The 18,009-nt window shown below is 38.3% G+C and overlaps 1 protein-coding gene across 1 annotated transcript in view; it reads right to left on the bottom strand.

Annotated features, from left to right (window-relative positions):
* Positions 1-954: 954 nt before the first annotated feature.
* LOC121387240 overlaps positions 955-18,009 on the bottom strand; it is a 159,672-nt gene continuing 142,617 nt past the window's right edge. Inside the window, exons 79-87 of the mRNA XM_041518265.1 lie at positions 16,305-16,418; positions 14,397-14,628; positions 11,358-11,548; positions 10,055-10,189; positions 8,428-8,547; positions 6,635-6,967; positions 4,786-5,016; positions 3,384-3,497; positions 955-2,204 (exon numbers count right to left, since the gene is read on the bottom strand). Coding sequence (XP_041374199.1) covers positions 1,576-2,204; positions 3,384-3,497; positions 4,786-5,016; positions 6,635-6,967; positions 8,428-8,547; positions 10,055-10,189; positions 11,358-11,548; positions 14,397-14,628; positions 16,305-16,418 — 2,099 coding nt within the window. The 3' untranslated portion in view covers positions 955-1,575. The remainder of the gene's footprint in view (positions 2,205-3,383; positions 3,498-4,785; positions 5,017-6,634; positions 6,968-8,427; positions 8,548-10,054; positions 10,190-11,357; positions 11,549-14,396; positions 14,629-16,304; positions 16,419-18,009) is intronic.

Here is an 18,009-nt window from a genome sequence, read left to right as displayed (position 1 = left end):
GGATACGAACAGTACACCTATCAGGTTTAAACCCCATGGCTCTAACAATACGCCCAGTATAGGTGGTATTACATCAAAAGTTTGTATCTGCATTTCTGTATGTATCTCGGTGGATCCATTGAAACCATTGTTTTCTCTCGTTCTTACCAGTGCACCAGTGTGGTATGCGCTTTTCTGTCTGTGTGAAAGTGCATATAAAAGACCCCTTGCTGCATTAGGAAAAATCAGCAGCCGTAATTATTTTTCTAGCGGTCAATTACTTCCCACTTCCCTACCTAGGATCCTGAGTAAATGAAAGAACTTTTATTTAACGACGCACTCAACACATTTTATTTACGGTTATATGGCGTCAGACATATGGTTAATGACCACACATATATTGAGAGAGGAAACCCGCTGTCACCACTTCATGAGCTGCTCTTTTCGAGTAGCAGCAAGGGATCTTTTATATGCACCATCCCACAGAGGGTATTCACTAATATCAAAACTTATATTAGCTCGGCCATTTACCTTTCGACCGACCGTTCAAAATTGCGCCAAATTCCCTCAATCAAAATTGCGCACCCTTTTCTCTTTGGCATTTAACTGCTCCATTCAAATTCCATAGCACCACCACCACCCCCACCCGCCTGCTACCAATTTGATCGGGCTGCTGGTGCTCCCTTGCACCTGCCAGTGCAGGCGGTCCCTCCTCTCCCCTCCCCCCACCTTTCCTGTCATTGACTGAGGAGCCGGCCAATGTCGGCTCTTGCGCCCACGACAGGCGTGCGCTACAACAGCTTGTTCTGAATGTGCACGTAAAACCCTATGACATGACATGCCATAAGATAGGGTAGTACATACCACGGCCTTTGATATACCAGTCGTAGTGCACTGGCTGGAATGACTGAGTAAATGATGAGTTTGATATATAAGTATTTGTAAAAATAAATCTAAAAGCAACAATCAGTGTAATATGGTTCATATTCTTTATTAGAAATGAATTAAAATACTCCATATATCTATCAATAAGTGATACCTCTACGATTATGCAGTCATACAGAATGTGTGTCAGAGCAACTGCTTGTGTCCCGATGGTCAACCAGAAGCACTGGAACTAGTTCGTAGGAAAGTAGTTTTTGTTCTCTTAACTTTGCACCGTCAGCTATATGGAACACACACTCTGGAAAACACTTTTCCAGAAAGAAAACCAATTGGAAAATAACTACATCTGACAGCAGCAGTAACACCTAATGACAACATGTTATAAATACTATTTAACAAGACCAATAGCTAGCCGAAGATATTTACTTGATGTTCCACACACATCCACGTATCCAACATGGCGGTCTTCGAATCTTGAGGTTTTTCATCGAAGTCTTCGAGGTATTTATTTCATAAAAACTGGTGCGTGAGACCATCAGAATAAGTGATGTGCAAGTGAATATTGCAGCCATTACATTAATTCCCATTCTCATAATACAATAAAACATTTTGTTTCACACATGATAAAAAAACACAAAAAACACAAAAAACCCACCTATTAATAAAAAAAAACTCCAAAAGAACATCCTCTAGTACAGTTTATCCTGGGTTTTACTCCCTTAAAAAGTCTTCGTCATACCCTGTAGTAGTATACCCGCCACTGATTTTCCGAACCTCTACCGTCTGACAAGACACTTTGACCAGCTCGTCCTTAATCTCCTCGAGGTTTTCAAAAGAGTTCACTTGGAACACGTCATTTTGGCTAGACGCAATGGCGTTAATCTCAGCCGTGTTGGTCAACCCTATCCCTATGGCCACCACCCTGACTCCCATGTTCTTCAGATCTGTCGCCGCTGGAACGGTGTCGTGGTAGTTGATGTTGGACTCGCCGTCGGTGATGAGAATGGCGATGTTGTCCGCACCCCTCCTTTCGCCCCGCCCTGGACTGAACACTTCGATGGCCGTCCGCAAAGCGTCAGCGGTGTTGGTTGAGCCGTAGGTGTATTTGGTCGTCTCGATGACGTTGACGACGTCGGACGGGCTGTGGTAGCGACCGAAGCTGAAGACAAGAGTGGAGTCGGTGTTGTAGGTGATAAGCGAGAAGGCGTGGCCGGACCGCCCGTTGCTCGTCAGGTCCTTCACCACGGTCTGAACGTATGTGAGCATCGCTTTAAAGTTGTCTTCGCCCACACTCGTCGACGAGTCCAAGATAAACGCGATGTCCTTTCTCGCCTGGCAGTCTGTGGAGGAAACAATACACCACGTTACTGTTTGTGTTCACTGACTGACTGATTATATTGTGTTTATATTATCTGTTTGTTTATTTATTTATTTTATATGTTTATATATTTATTTATCTATTTATTTATTTATGTATACATACATACATACATACATACATACATACATACATACATATATATATATATATATATATATATATATATACTCTTCAAAAAAAGTAGGGGAACTGTAATAAGAATTTACAGTTGCCATAAGTTTAAGGTGTATTAGCTGTGGGGAATGGCTATATGATAATAGTGAATTAATTGGGCAAACATTACAACCGGTAGTTCAGTATTACAGTAGGTTTTATGACCACCAAAGAAATTGAAATTTGAAAGCTGACGTTTATTTATCAGTAAATCGCAAATTCAAACAATAAAAACTATTAAAAACAAAACAATAACAACTGTATGATCAACAGAATGAAACAAATTGGCAGAAATAATGTTCCACAGTGATTAATGGACCTTCCTGGAAATTGTCAAAATCGAGAATGACACCCCATGCACGTCTACGGGGCAACTGCGTGATGCACATGCAAACTATGGAATGTGTTTCGGTGTATTGATAAACAGACCTGAACGTTCTTTACTAGGATGTCTGTGGTCTGATAGCTGATATTAATATTTCAGGTTTTCCCCGTCTTTTTTGTATATATTTAATAAGTTATAAGTGTATATTAAATTGTTTATTATTTATTTATTTATTTACTTAGTTTAACTGTTTGGCTGATATATATATATAGATATATATATATATATATATATATATATATATATATATATATATATATATATATATATATATAGATAGATAGATAGATAGATATATATGATATATAGATATATATATATATATAGATATATATATATATATATATATATATATATATATATATATATATAGATAGATAGATAGATAGATAGATAGATAGATATACATACATACATACATACATACATACATAGATACATAGATACATAGATACATACATACATATATATATATATTTACTGTAGGATCACACTATATAATGTTCTTGTGCATGTCAAATTGGCTAATATCAGATCTGTTATGGCAGACTAAGTGGAGTGGGGACGGTAAGATTCAGTGATATACTGAGATGTTCATACCTAGTTCGCAGTTCTTGCCGAGGAAGCCAACAGAACATTCACACCTATAGTCACCGACGGTGGGAACACAGATACCGCCGTTAAGACACGGGCTGTCAGCACACACGCCGGGGTCTGGAATGAAGGGAAAACAATTCCTTACACAAGAATAATATACTTGGCATCACAGAGCGATATCACACACATGAAATATCAATCTAAAGGCATATTATTGGCTGCTCCACTAACCACTGAAAAAGCGAATACACTATTATGGAAAGAAAGAAAGAAATGTTTTATTAAACGACGCACTCAACACATTTTATTTACGGTTATATGGCGTCAGACATATGGTTAAGGACCACACAGATTTTGAGAGGAAACCCGCTGTCGCCACTACATAGGCTACTCTTCCGATTAGCAGCAAGGGATCTTTTATTTGCGCTTCCCACAGGCAGGACAGCACAAACCATGGCCTTTGTTGAACCAGTTATGGATCACTGGTCGGTGCAAGTGGTTTACACCTACCCATTGGGCCTTGCGGAGCACTCACTCAGGGTTTGGAGTCGGTATCTGGATTAAAAATCCCATGCCTCGACTGGGATCCGAACCCAGTACCTACCAGCCTGTAGACCGATGGCCTACCACGACGCCACCGAGGCCAGTCCCACACTATTATGGAGACAGACAGCCCAGACAGCACAGACCGCTGATATGTGTGTCTAGAACGATTTGCTTGACCTATAACTAAATATAAGCATGAAGCTATGGTAAAAGTAAAAACAATATCATATCATAAGACCAAAGGGTTTTTTGTTTAACGACACCACTAGAGCACATTGATTCCTTAATCATCAGCTATTGGATGTCAAACATTTGGTAATTTTAACATATAGTCTTAGAGAGGAAACCTGCAACATTTTCTTCATCATCAGCAAGGGATCTTTTATATGTACCATTGTACACACAGGATAGCACATACTACGGTCTTTGATATAACAGTCGTGGTGCACTGGCTGGAACGAGAAATGGCCCAATGGACCCACCGACGGGGATCAACCCCATACCGACAGGGGATCAACCCCATACCGACCGCGCATCAAACGAGTGCTTTACAACTGGGCTACATCCCGCCCCGAACTCATAACACCAAGTACTATATACGGAACAATAACAATCGACTTTTTTTTATTTCCCACCACTGAAAAGCAATATGAAATTACAAATATATTTGTTTTTAATCAGTGAAAACAACTAACAATTTTCTTTGCAGTGTGATCTTTAAAAGTTGCATTTAGCAGATGTAATTAATAACATTTTAAATACATGTCCCATTGCTAAAATATCATGACGCATTAATATCCTGGTTTACAGTTATTAGATAACCATTTACAAAAATATCTAACATGTTAAAAATACATACCTCTACATATTGCATCAATTAGTCTGGTGGAAATTTCGTTGAGGTTATCGAACGAGGCCACTTTGAACGCGTTCTTTTCGTGGGGTTCGGTGGCTATTGCGTCCACCTCCCACGGATCAAAGGTTCCAACGCCGACTGAGAATATATGAACTCCATGCTTTTTAGCCATGTCTGCTTGTGGGATTGTGTTCTTGGAATTCACGTTAGACAATCCATCGGTGATAACCATTGCTGTAAAAAATATTATTATTATTTTTTTTTTAATAATACACTGATGGAAATAAATAAAGGAACATATAAACGACAGCAAATATTGACTGCAACCAGAACCCTCATCCACGTTATCAGGAAGTTAACCATGTGACTTGCATTCAATGTCACAGTATTGACACACATTACATTACGTCACATTACGTCACATACATTACATTACGTCACATTACTGATACATTACATTACGTCACATTACTGACATACATTACATTACGTCACATTACTGACATACATTACATTACATCACATTACTGACATGCATTATAGTACGTCACATTACTGGCATACATTACATTACGTCACATTACTGACATACATTACATTACGTCACATTACTGACATACATTACATTACATCACATTACTGACATACATTACATTACGTCACATTACTGATACATTACATTACGTCACATTACTGACATACATTACATTACGTCACATTACTGACATACATTACATTACATCACATTACTGACATGCATTATAGTACGTCACATTACTGGCATACATTACATTACGTCACATTACTGACATACATTACATTACATCACATTACTGACATGCATTATAGTACGTCACATTACTGGCATACATTACATTACGTCACATTACTGACATACATTACATTACGTCACATTACTGACATACATTACATTACATCACATTACTGACATACATTACATTACGTCACATTACTGATACATTACATTACGTCACATTACTGACATACATTACATTACGTCACATTACTGACATACATTACATTACATCACATTACTGACATGCATTATAGTACGTCACATTACTGGCATACATTACATTACGTCACATTACTGACATACATTACATTACGTCACATTACTGACGTACATTACATTACATCACATTACTGACATACATTACATTAATGAGTTAAATGTGGTCTTAAATACCATGTGTTATCTTGTTTCGTTCTAATAGACATGTCACAATTAGTTTACACAGTATTGACGGAAAACATTAGACACGGCTATTTTGATACAGGACACCACACATAACCAAAAATGATCCTTCTGTCTAGAACTAAATCAAAGATGATCTCAGCATGGCAAATTTTCGATCGTTCATACAAATGTTCAGAGGTTTTGTGAAAAATATATGTGATTTGCCTTTTTACGTACCAGTAGCTAAGTTAATTAAAGATGGACCACTATTCCAATCAGTTACCCACTGATACCACTATATCAAGCACAGTTACCCTCTGATACCACCATATCAAGCACAGTTACCCTCTAATACCACCATATCAAGCACAGTTACCCTCTGATACCACCATATCAAGCACAGTTACCCTCTGATACCACCATATCAATCAGTTACCCTCTGATACCACCATATCAATCACAGTTACCCTCTGATACCACCATATCAACCAGTTACCCTCTGATACCACTATATCAATCACAGTTACCATCTGATACCACTATTTCATTCATTGTGACAATCCCACTCTGACACCAATATTTCAACCAGTCACAATCACCCGGTTCTTTTTGCATGGTGTCCGAAGAGCAATATCTAACGCAACGACTCACCGAAGTTAGGAACATCCGGTCTGTCTCCATGACGATTAGAGAACATGGCGGACCGCATCAGCTTGATGCCAGACGCGGTGTTGGTGTTGCCGTACTCGTACGTGAGACCCGAAATGGCGTTCATCAGGTCCCGCTTGTCGTAATAGGAGTCGAGATAAATCTCGGCTCGACTGAACTGGCTGAACGTGGCGACTCCCACCCGGGTCCTGTCCGCGCCGATGTTCAACTTGCTGACGAAGTCGCGCAGGTAGTCCTTGATCTTACGGAAGCTCTCGTAGCCCACGCTGCCTGACGAGTCGATGAGCACGACCACGTCTGCCCTGTCGTCGCAATCTGCAAGGGCATCATCGACAAGGCAATCGTCATTAAATTTACTTCAAAGCTACGTAGTCTGAAATAACTGGGCCAAGATGTTTAAAGTATTGTTACGCTAACCCTGGGTTTGCCTGGTAATTTCCCATTAAATATCTTTGTAAAAATAAAAAATAAGTTTTTATTTAGAATAAATACATTTTGCTATTGTAGGTAGCACTGAACCAAATAATTTCTGGCTAGGTCAAAGTTCGAGGTGCACCGAATTTTTAATAGAGAAGTTAACACCACAAGTCCTGTGATTAGTTATAAATGTGTGTTGGTTGTATAAAAAAATAAAGTTTCATCTGTGCTAAAAATGTATGCAATTTTATTTCATCTAGTACCACTGTGTCAAGTAGCCTTGTGTTTGGAACGTGTATGGGGTACCGGTAAAAAAGTACTCAAATTTCGTAAAAACATCTGGTTACACCGAAAATGAGCCATGAAAGGTACCATTTTCTTCAGTTAATACTTTGAGGTAGGATTGTAGTACTGATATTATGGATCATAGTGTGGTTGATATATTGCATTTTGTGGGGTTTTTTTTTAGCACAAACGTTGACATGGTCGCTGTTTGATTTCATTTGGTATATTCATATCTGTAAGTCAAGTTTCATCATATCTTTTCAGTTGATCTCTGTAGTCATTTAATATCTGGCTTTGATTAATTTTCGTAAACACTAGTTAAACTAACTAATATTAGAATCACTGGCCCCTCGGATATAGTAAAAAAATCTGAACATTCTTAGCCTTTAATGTTTTTAATTTTTAATTTTATTTTACATCTGTTACAGTTTTAACCTTCTTACTTGATAATCTATCCGTAACTCTCACCATGACATCCACAGATACCATTTACCAATCCCCCCTAAAAATATTCAAGTGCCCACTTTTTTCCGCTTTTAATTGTTCGTCACCTACTAAATCGTACACTGATATCCACAGATAACACCCATGCTATATGTAAATGTATTAATTACAGCATTACTTTAAAGGGAAATTCCTGAGTTTGCTGCATTGTAAGATGCTTCAGACTAATAAACATTTCTACAATTAAACTTACATATTAAATATATTTTCTTGTTTAGAATATCAGTGTCTGTATATTCAATGTGTTTCTGTTCGTCTGAATATTTGTAAAAAGCCCAAACTGGATTTTGTCTTCAAATAATTTCGTACGTACCAAAAAATATATTTGAGAAAATAAAATAAAATTTAACCTAGTACAAATATTAGAACGATCAGAAGCACGTTTAATATACAGTCACTAATATCTTATGCAGAAAAATATATTTGATATGTAATTACAATCGTTAAAAAGTCTCTGTTAGTCGATAACATCTTTAAAATTGCAGCAACTCAGGAATGTCCCTTTAACAACTAAAAAAAGCCCTTTCCCACCCTCGCAAAACAAAAAAACAAAAACAAATCCCACTCACGTCTGTCACAGTTCTTGCCGGCCCATCCTGGTCGACAGCGGCAGATGTAGTCCCTGTCTGCAATCTCACACACCCCTCCGTTCTGGCAGGGGTCGGTGTTGCAAAGGTCTGCTACAGTATCTGTAAATATAAACATTTTTCTTTTATCTTAAGAAACGTGATTTTGCGTATTGTCCGGAGAATACACATGATTGAGAAAGGGTCCAAATACAGTAGACCTTGCAGATTTATACCAGAATCACGTAGTAACACGAGAGTGACGAATGGTGTCACCATTGTTAACACAATACCAGTGATATGGACGTCTTACTTTCACAGACGAAGTCTCCGAACTGAGGTGTCGGTTTCAAGATCGTCATAACATCACTACATGATACCAGTCATATGGAAGTGTTATCTTCACAGACGGAGTCCCCGATTTGAGGTGTCAGTTTTAAGATCGTCATAACATCACTACATGATACCAGTCATATGGAAGTGTTACCCTCACAGACGAAGTCCCCGATTTGAGGTGTCAGTTTCAAGATCGTCATAACATCACTACATGATACCAGTGATATGGAAGTGTTATCTTCACAGACGGAGTCCCCGATTTGAGGTGTCAGTTTCAAGATCGTCATAACATCACTACATGATACCAGTCATATGGAAGTGTTATCTTCACAGACGGAGTCCCCGATTTGAGGTGTCAGTTTCAAGATCGTCATAACATCACTACATGATACCAGTGATATGGAAGTGTTACCTTCACAGACGAAGTCCCCGATTTGAGGTGTCAGTTTCAATATCGTTATAACATCACTACATGATACCAGTGATATGGAAGTGTTACCTTCACAGACGAAGTCCCCGAACTGAGTTGTCACAGTTTCAAGATAGATGGAACATCATTACATGATACCAGTGATATGGACGTCTAACATTCACAGACAAAGTCTCCGAACTGACTTGTCACAGTTTCAAGATCGTCAAAATATCACTACATGATACCAGAGATATGGAAATGTTACCCTCACAGACGAAGTCCCCGATTTGAGGTGTCAGTTTCAAGATCGTCATAACATCACTACATGATACCAGTGATATGGAAGTGTTACCTTCACAGACGAAGTCCCCGATTTAAGGTGTCAGTTTCAAGATCGTCATAACATCACTACATGACACCAGTGATATGGAAGTGTTACCTTCACAGACGAAGTCCCCGAACTGAGGTGTCAGTTTCAAGATAGATGGAACATCATTACATGATATCAGTGATATGGACGTCTAACATTCACAGACAAAGTCTCCGAACTGACTTGTCACAGTTTCAAGATCGTCAGAATATCACTACATGGTACCAGTGATATGGAAGTGTTACCCTCACAGACAAAGTCCCCAAATTGACTTGTCACAGTTTCAAGATCGTCAGAACATCACTACATAATACAAGTGATATGGACGTCTAACATTCACAGACGAAGTCCCCGAACTCAGTTGTCACAGTTTTAATATAGATGGAACAGCATTACATGATACCAGCGATATGGACGTCTAACATTCACAGACGAAGTCCCCGAACTCAGTTGTCACAGTTTTAAGATAGATGGAACATCATTACATAATACAGGTGATATGGATGTCTTACCTTCACAAACAAAGTCCCCGAACTGACTTGTCACAGTTTCCAGATCATCGGCAACCTCCGCATCAAACATCATCTTGTCGGGAGAGGAGACGATCGACTCCATGTAGATCTTCTCTGAACTGCTCAAACCAAGACCTGTTAAGGCAGAAACAACTTCGACAATTCAATATTTACCATAACAATTCCAAGGTGATTGAATGTTTTCCCAGGAAAACAAAAAACAGGGGAGGAAGATTAGTAGGGTCACTTATCACACCTAGGTTTTAAATTACTACAAATGGTGGAAGTGACTTAGCTTCCTATATATGATTAAAAATAATAATAAAAGGTGATGTAAAATGGTCCAGAAAACACTACCACTGAAAACCAACGGAATATCAATCTCAACCAATCAGGAGTTATAGGTCATGTTTGTCACCCAGATTTTAAAATGATTAAAGATGGTAGAAATGGAAGTGTCTTGGCCTTCCCTACTTCAGTTTAAAACAAAATTAAAAGGTAATGTAAAATGGTCTAGAATGCATATAACCACACCACTGAATAACATGTAACAGCAAAGTGTCCACCTCAACCCACCAAGAGTTATTGGTAAGGAACATTGTAATTGTTAATTAGCTTCTTGCAAATTGAATTCACTACTTAATAAATCGTGTGCTTGTAGATTAAAGTAGTTGTGTGTAAGATACTTAAGGTATTAGTTTATAAAGTGAATTATTTGCTTATAAAATCAATTATGTGCTTGCAAACTAAGTTAAATCATTTGCTCATAAGCTGAATGATTTACTTGCACATTGAATGTTTGGTTTAATATTGTTTTCAAAAAACAAAGATTCCTAAAGGTCCGCGTGCGCGCGCACACACACACACACACACAGTGGGGACCTTTGTGAATGGTGTGCTACTGGTTCACTGTGTACTCAAATAATTACTCTACCTAGCCAAAAAGAACCAGTGGGCAATAGACAAAAATCGGTGCATAATAATATAGCATTTTCTTCAGCTATTCATCATTTTCAGAGAGGTTGGCAACTTTCCCTTGATCACCCACCCACAGTACTTATGGTTTAAAAATGTAAGATGATCACAAAACAGCTCTCCTCAATTTATGTAGGAGAGCAATAATTGCTATCAGGGTCAAATTCAATGTAATCTTGAGTAAAATAAATTAGCAATATCAACGTGTGATGACGCGAGCAGTTTTTCGCCCACGTAGAAATGGTTTCACTAGAACACAGGCGAGTGGGAGCAATACTCGCGTTAAACTGTAAAGAGTGTAGGCCAAGGATTGGCCTGTAAGACGTACCAACTCCGACGATTTGTGATCCGCCTCTCTTGAGCTTGTTAATCTCTATGATGATGTCGTGAACGTTTCGCAACCCCTTGGTGACCAGCACGACGTAGTTGGGAACATCTCGCCGATCCCCGCGAGATTTGAGAACACTTGATCGTACTTTCTGCAGAGCGCCGGCGAGATTTGGATCTCCAAACGATTTTCTGGAATTAATATAATCATATATTTATTAGAAAAAAAAATCCACATACGATTTCATAGCATGTTAGAAAAACATAATTTCTTAGAATTACTATAAATATACAAGCAAATTATTAGAATTAATATACAATTATTGACAAAATATTTTGTTTTATATAATTAATATTAATTTAAATGTGCATTGAAATTTGTGTGTGTGGAGTTAATGTGAATACATGGGGTTTTTGCATACCACCTCGATGGAAAGAAAGAAATGTTTTATTTAACGACACACTCAAAACGTTTTATTTACGGTTATATGGCATCAGACATATGGTTAAGGACTACACAGATTTTGAGAGGAAACACGCTGTCGCCACTGCATGGGCTATTCTTTCCGTCGGTGCAAGTGGTTTACACGTACCCATTGAGCCTTGCGGAGCACTCAGGGTTTGGAGTCGGTATCTGGATTAAAAATCCCATGCCTCGACTGGGATCCGAACCCAGTACCTACCAGCCTGTAGACCGATGGCCTAACCACGACGCCACCGAGGCCGGTACCACCTCGATGGATTCATTCAACTGATTGTGTTATTTCTCGTTCCATCCAGTGCACCACAACTGGTCAAAGGCCGTGGTATGTGCTTCCTTGTATGTGGGAAAGTGCATATAAAAGATCCCTTGCTGCTCATGGGAAAATGTAGCAGGTTTCCTCTAATGACTACGAGCCAGAATTACCAATTGTTTTACATCCAATAGCAGATGATTAATTAATCAATGTGGTCTAGTAGTGTCGTAAAACAAAGGAAACCAACATAACTATTGTGTTATTGTGTTTTACAGATTACAATAATACAATTTTTAAACCTAGTCTTGGGATATGGTGAATGATCATGCGAGTGGCAGTCCTCCTGTAGACAACACATCTGAGATAATTCACTACACTGGAATGGCCAATTATCATGGAGAGTGGCAGTCCTACGGTAGATTACACATCCAAGATAGCTCACTACACTGGCATGGCCAATTATCATGGAGAGTGGCAGTCCTACGGTAGATTACACATCCAAGATAGCTCACTACACTGGCATGGCCAATTATCAGGGGGAGTGGCAGTCCTACGGTAGATACACATCCAAGATAGCTCACTACACTGGAATGGCCAATTATCATGAGAGTGGCAGTCCTACGGTAGATTACACATCCAAGATAGCTCACTACACTGGCATGGCCAATTATCAGTCCTACTACACATCCAAGATAGCTCACTACACTGGCATGGCCAATTATCAGGGGGAGTGGCAGTCCTACGGTAGATTACACATCCAAGATAGCTCACTACACTGGCATGGCCAATTATCATGGAGAGTGGCAGTCCTACGGTAGATTACACATCCAAGATAGCTCACTACACTGGCATGGCCAATTATCATGGAGAGTGGCAGTCCTACGGTAGATTACACATCGAAGATAGCCCACTACACTGGCATGGCCAATTATCATGGAGAGTGGCAGTCCTACGGTAGATTACACATCCAAGATAGCTCACTACACTGGCATGGCCAATTATCAGGGGGAGTGGCAGTCCCATGGTAGATTACACATTCAAGATAGCTCACTACACTGATATGATGAATAATCATGGAGAGTGGCTGTCCTCCGGTAAACAACACATCTGAGATAACTCACTACACTGGCATGGTGAATTATCATGGGGAGTGGCAGTCCTTCAGTAGACAACACATCTAAAATAGCTCGCTACACTGATATGATGAATCATCATGGAGAGTGGCCGTCCTCCGGTAGACAACACATCTGAGATAACTCACTACACTGATATGGTGAATCACAACGGACAGTGGCAGTCCTCTGGTAGACAGAACATCTGAGATAGCTCACTACACTGATATGATGAATAATCATGGAGAGTGGCTGTCCTCCGGTAAACAACACATCTGAGATAACTCACTACACTGATATGGTGAATTACCATGGGGAGTGGCAGTCCTTCAGTAGAAGATACATCTGATAGCTCACTACACTGATATGGCCAATCATCATGGGGAGTGGCAGTCCTTCAGTAGAAAATACATCGGATAGCTCACTACACTGATATGGTGAATTATCATGGGGTGTGGCAGTCCTTCAGTAGAAAATATATCTGATAGCTCACTACACTGATATAGCCAATCAGCGATTTATTTTGGCCTAATGGAAAATGATGTGATAAAAGATGATGTTACCAGTCAAATTATTCTCGAGCGTTCGGCCTCAAAACGCCACTGACAGTAGTCATTTGGGAGGAAGAAGGTTTTTTCTGTTCAGTCAGCTATATACTCATTACATTCCACTTGTAATCAACATGTTAGTATATATACTGGGCACCACGAAAATATATACAGTAGACAGTTAGTTGTGTTTAACGACACCACCAGAGCACACTGGTTTACTAATCATGAGCTATTTGGTTTTCAAACATTTGAGTAATTTTTATAGTATCAGAGAGAAAATCCACAACATTTTTCCATTAGTAGCAAGGGATCATTTATATGCATCATCCGTTGTAAGCGGTAACATCGTTCAGGCTTTGGCCTGACCAATATTTGGTCTGCGTTTTAAAAGAAGAAAAAAGCATACTGCATAGTGCCGTTAATCTTGCTTGGAATATCATCAGACAGTGCTTCAAATTACCCCATAATGCCGCAAAAAACATCTATTAAATATGAATGGGAAGCATTAGCTGACACCATTCACGCATGGAAGCAAAACGGACGTTACCAATAAATCTGGGATTCCTGCGTGCGTGATTAACATCAAGTAATGCTTGCGACTTCGCCTTTTAATTTTAAAAGTAGGTCAAATACTGCTCACCTTATTCCGGCAACTGGAACTTTGACCGCGCGCCGGGATACTCCGTCACGAAGGGAAACGAGTACCCGAGATGTGCCTCCGAAAGGCACGACCGCCACTCGGTGATTTCCGTTCTTGAACGCCAGTCGGTTGACCACGTGACGCACAAAACGTTTCATCTTTCTCAGTTCCACGCGTGACACGTAGCGCGAACGGTCCATCACGAAAACCACGTCGCCTTGTCCGAGACACTCTATTAGGCAATTAAGAGAATATGAGACAAATTAAGCATTTATTCTATTAACTTGTTTTACTAATTGCTATTTTCAAAATGCTGCCCATTTTTAACATTTGAAACCCTAGTGGTATATGGGCACATTAAACTAGTTATCATCATCATCATTAAACATGGAGCAGGATTGTCGAGAGTTGGAATGGGGTGGCAGCCATATCCACCTTAAGGCAAAGCCACACGATACAAGTTCCTCATATGGCAATAGCCACGACAAGTTCATCGGTTGCTATGCAGTTGTTTTTTCACGTAACAGGGACTAGTATCGTGTGGCGTCACCTTTAGTAGTTTAGTAGTCCCACTCCAGATTTAATATGAACCAAATAATTATAACAACCATCCCAGAATGCACGTGAGATTTTAGAAAACTAACATTAGAGAGAGAGAGAGAGAGAGAGAGAGAGAGAGAGAGAGAGAGAGAGAGAGAGAGAGAGAGAGAGAGAGAGAGAGAGAGAGAGAGAGAGACCGACAGACCGACAGAAATAAAGATACAGAGAACCTGTTTCCATAGACTACCACGCAGCGAGAGATATTGACAGAGAAAGAGAGACAGACAGACAGAAAGAGAGACACACAGAGAGAGAGAGAGAGAGAGAGAGAGAGAGAGAGAGAGAGAGAGAGAGAGAGAGAGAGAGAGAGAGAGAGAGAGAGAGAGAGAGAGAGAAATAAACTCTATTAACGTGCCCATATCCCACGTGCACTAATGCTGATATCTGTTAGAAGTCGAGTTTCATTGATCTAGGAATAGTAGTCTGCGACAAGTGGAGTTACATGTAAAATGTTAAAATTTAAAATTTCTTCAGTTTAATTTTCAAAATTATTTTTAATGAAAAATCCAGTTATATTAATAATATTTTAAAAACTTGCATTAACACAAACATTCTCAGATTCAATTATAAATACGTTTCACTGATTTAGGACACTGGGCTAAACCAAAACATTGACACCTTTACCGTCGTTGTTGCAAAATGATACGAGACACAAATTATTATTAAAGGATGAAAAACGAAAAACAAGTAGAAGAAACAAGTTTGACAAATGACGTAAACACATCTCCTGTATTCAGTTATGTTAAGGTAAAATCAAGATCACATAATCTGTTTCTTTTTCTTTCCTTTTCGGTCCCAGATAAGATTAATTTAAAAAATCAACAACAAAAAAACAAAACAAGACAAACACAACATCAACAACAATATGCATAAGGTGTTTTGATTATATATATATTCGTGTGCATATAGTTTACCATATATAAGATAAAACATATTGTGAGACAGTGAACTCAGGGCACCACAATCCTGACACTGCCATTCTGTTTTCGGGGGACAATAAAATATTTAAAGAGAGAGAGAAAAAAATATGATATATAATTAACATTTTTGTCTATCTGGATACCATATGTCATTTTCCTTATTGCAGATCCTCCCCCCCCCCCCCCACTCCCGTCAGTCACATTAGGATAGCTACGGTTCTGGGCAGTTTTAGGTCTATGATCACCTCAAGTGCATAACTACCGTATGCTCTTAAGATGAATGTTTTTGTGTTTTTTGGTAATATTTCATTTTTTAAAGGTTATAGGTTTAAGACGATCTTAGCGCTAAGATCGCTTTGTAAAATAGGGCCTAGGCATGTATACGTACGGTTGCCACAGGTGTCTCCAGAATATCCGGCAATACACTCGCACTTGAATCCACCAGGGCGGTTAAAACATCGTCCCCTGTTTTCGCACGGATCGTCTGCGCAGTAGTTCTCTCCTGTTGTGATAAACCACAAAACTGTTATTTGAACAACGAGATAACACCAGCAATTTGCTAAGATTTCTAGTATTAGTGAAAGAATCCAGTAAAAAGAACAAGTAAAATACTGGGCTTCCATAAGTCAATATACAAACTGTACAAGTTGGAGATGTGTTAATTTTGTGATAGATAAAATAGCTACTATTATAACTATTCAACATAGAATATACAGGTCAGTAATTTGATTATTCCCCGTGATACTGATAGTAAAGAAAAATAACTAGTGTTAATTTATAATTAAATGTACAAACTAGAAGCCGGTTAATTTCCAATGATGGTCTACGAGAAATAGTCAGTGTTAATATTCTAATCAAATGAATTCAAAAATTAAGGTAGCTAGATTGTTTTACAGCATATTACCTTTAGTTAATTTTACGACATTACAAGAATTCAGAACTACTGCAGGAATTTGAGGGAGGGATATACGGTATCCATATTCCCCAGGCAAAGGTCATAGTTAGGGATGTTCCACAAATTATTACTTGGGTGGAGGAGTGGGTATGTAAGGGGGTGTGTCCAAATGCTATGTGATGACTTAATAAAACATATTACATACACCTCTTTTCTTTGAAGGACACGAAATGAAAACATCAATCAACCACACTAGTCAAAAATATGGTTTGACCATGAACAACAACAGATGAATTTTGATGAATTTTGGTTTATCGAGGTGTACTGGTAAACAGAAATCAACCAATCAGGAAGCAGTAAATGTACTAGTATGTCAAATCCAATATGGCGAATTTTCCAACTTTCTAAAGCCTATAATTTAAAAAAAAAACGGTCGACCATATTCCCATGAAATTTATTATGTTTGTATATGAAGTAATTTTTTATTATTAACCCCCCCCCCACTATTTTTTTTTCTTTTTCTGAAACGTTATATATATATATATATATATATATATATATATATATATATATATGTGTGTGTATGTGTATGTGTATGTGTATGTATATGTATATGTATATGTATATGTATATGTATATGTATATGTATATGTATATGTATATGTATATATATATATATATATATATATATACATATGTATGTATGATGGATTTTAGTGCTAGCAGTGACTATGACGTCACCAAGAGCTAGGAGTGATTTATTCATTAGAAGTGACCAGACGTATGGGTATTTTCTGAAAATATCTTAAACCAAGCTATTTATAAAGGTTATTTCTAGAATGGCCAATGATGGACAAAGACAAAGGTCAAATAGCTACACAACTGATGAAAATGGATGGCAGGGATTTATTTTGTGAGTTAATATGCAAAGCTAATCAAAGTAAAATACTAAAATTACGCAAATGAATATAAATATTATTAAATCGAAATTAAGTATTTAAAAGTTGTTAGTAAAATTATATAAAAACAGTTAATACTGAACAAATTTGTGTACAAATCGAAATTGTTTTTAAACAGAAGCAACTCAACATCTAAAACAATTACTCTAACCATTATTCTAAACAACACCAATAAATAACAGAAATAGACCTCAAGTCTTATATCCATTTCCCCCAAAGGAAAATGAAACAAAGAAATA

The sequence above is a fragment of the Gigantopelta aegis genome, chromosome 13 (genome assembly GCF_016097555.1).
Source record: "Gigantopelta aegis isolate Gae_Host chromosome 13, Gae_host_genome, whole genome shotgun sequence".
Classification (NCBI taxonomy): domain Eukaryota; kingdom Metazoa; phylum Mollusca; class Gastropoda; order Neomphalida; family Peltospiridae; genus Gigantopelta; species Gigantopelta aegis.
This window is presented reverse-complemented; position numbering and strand designations above follow the sequence as displayed.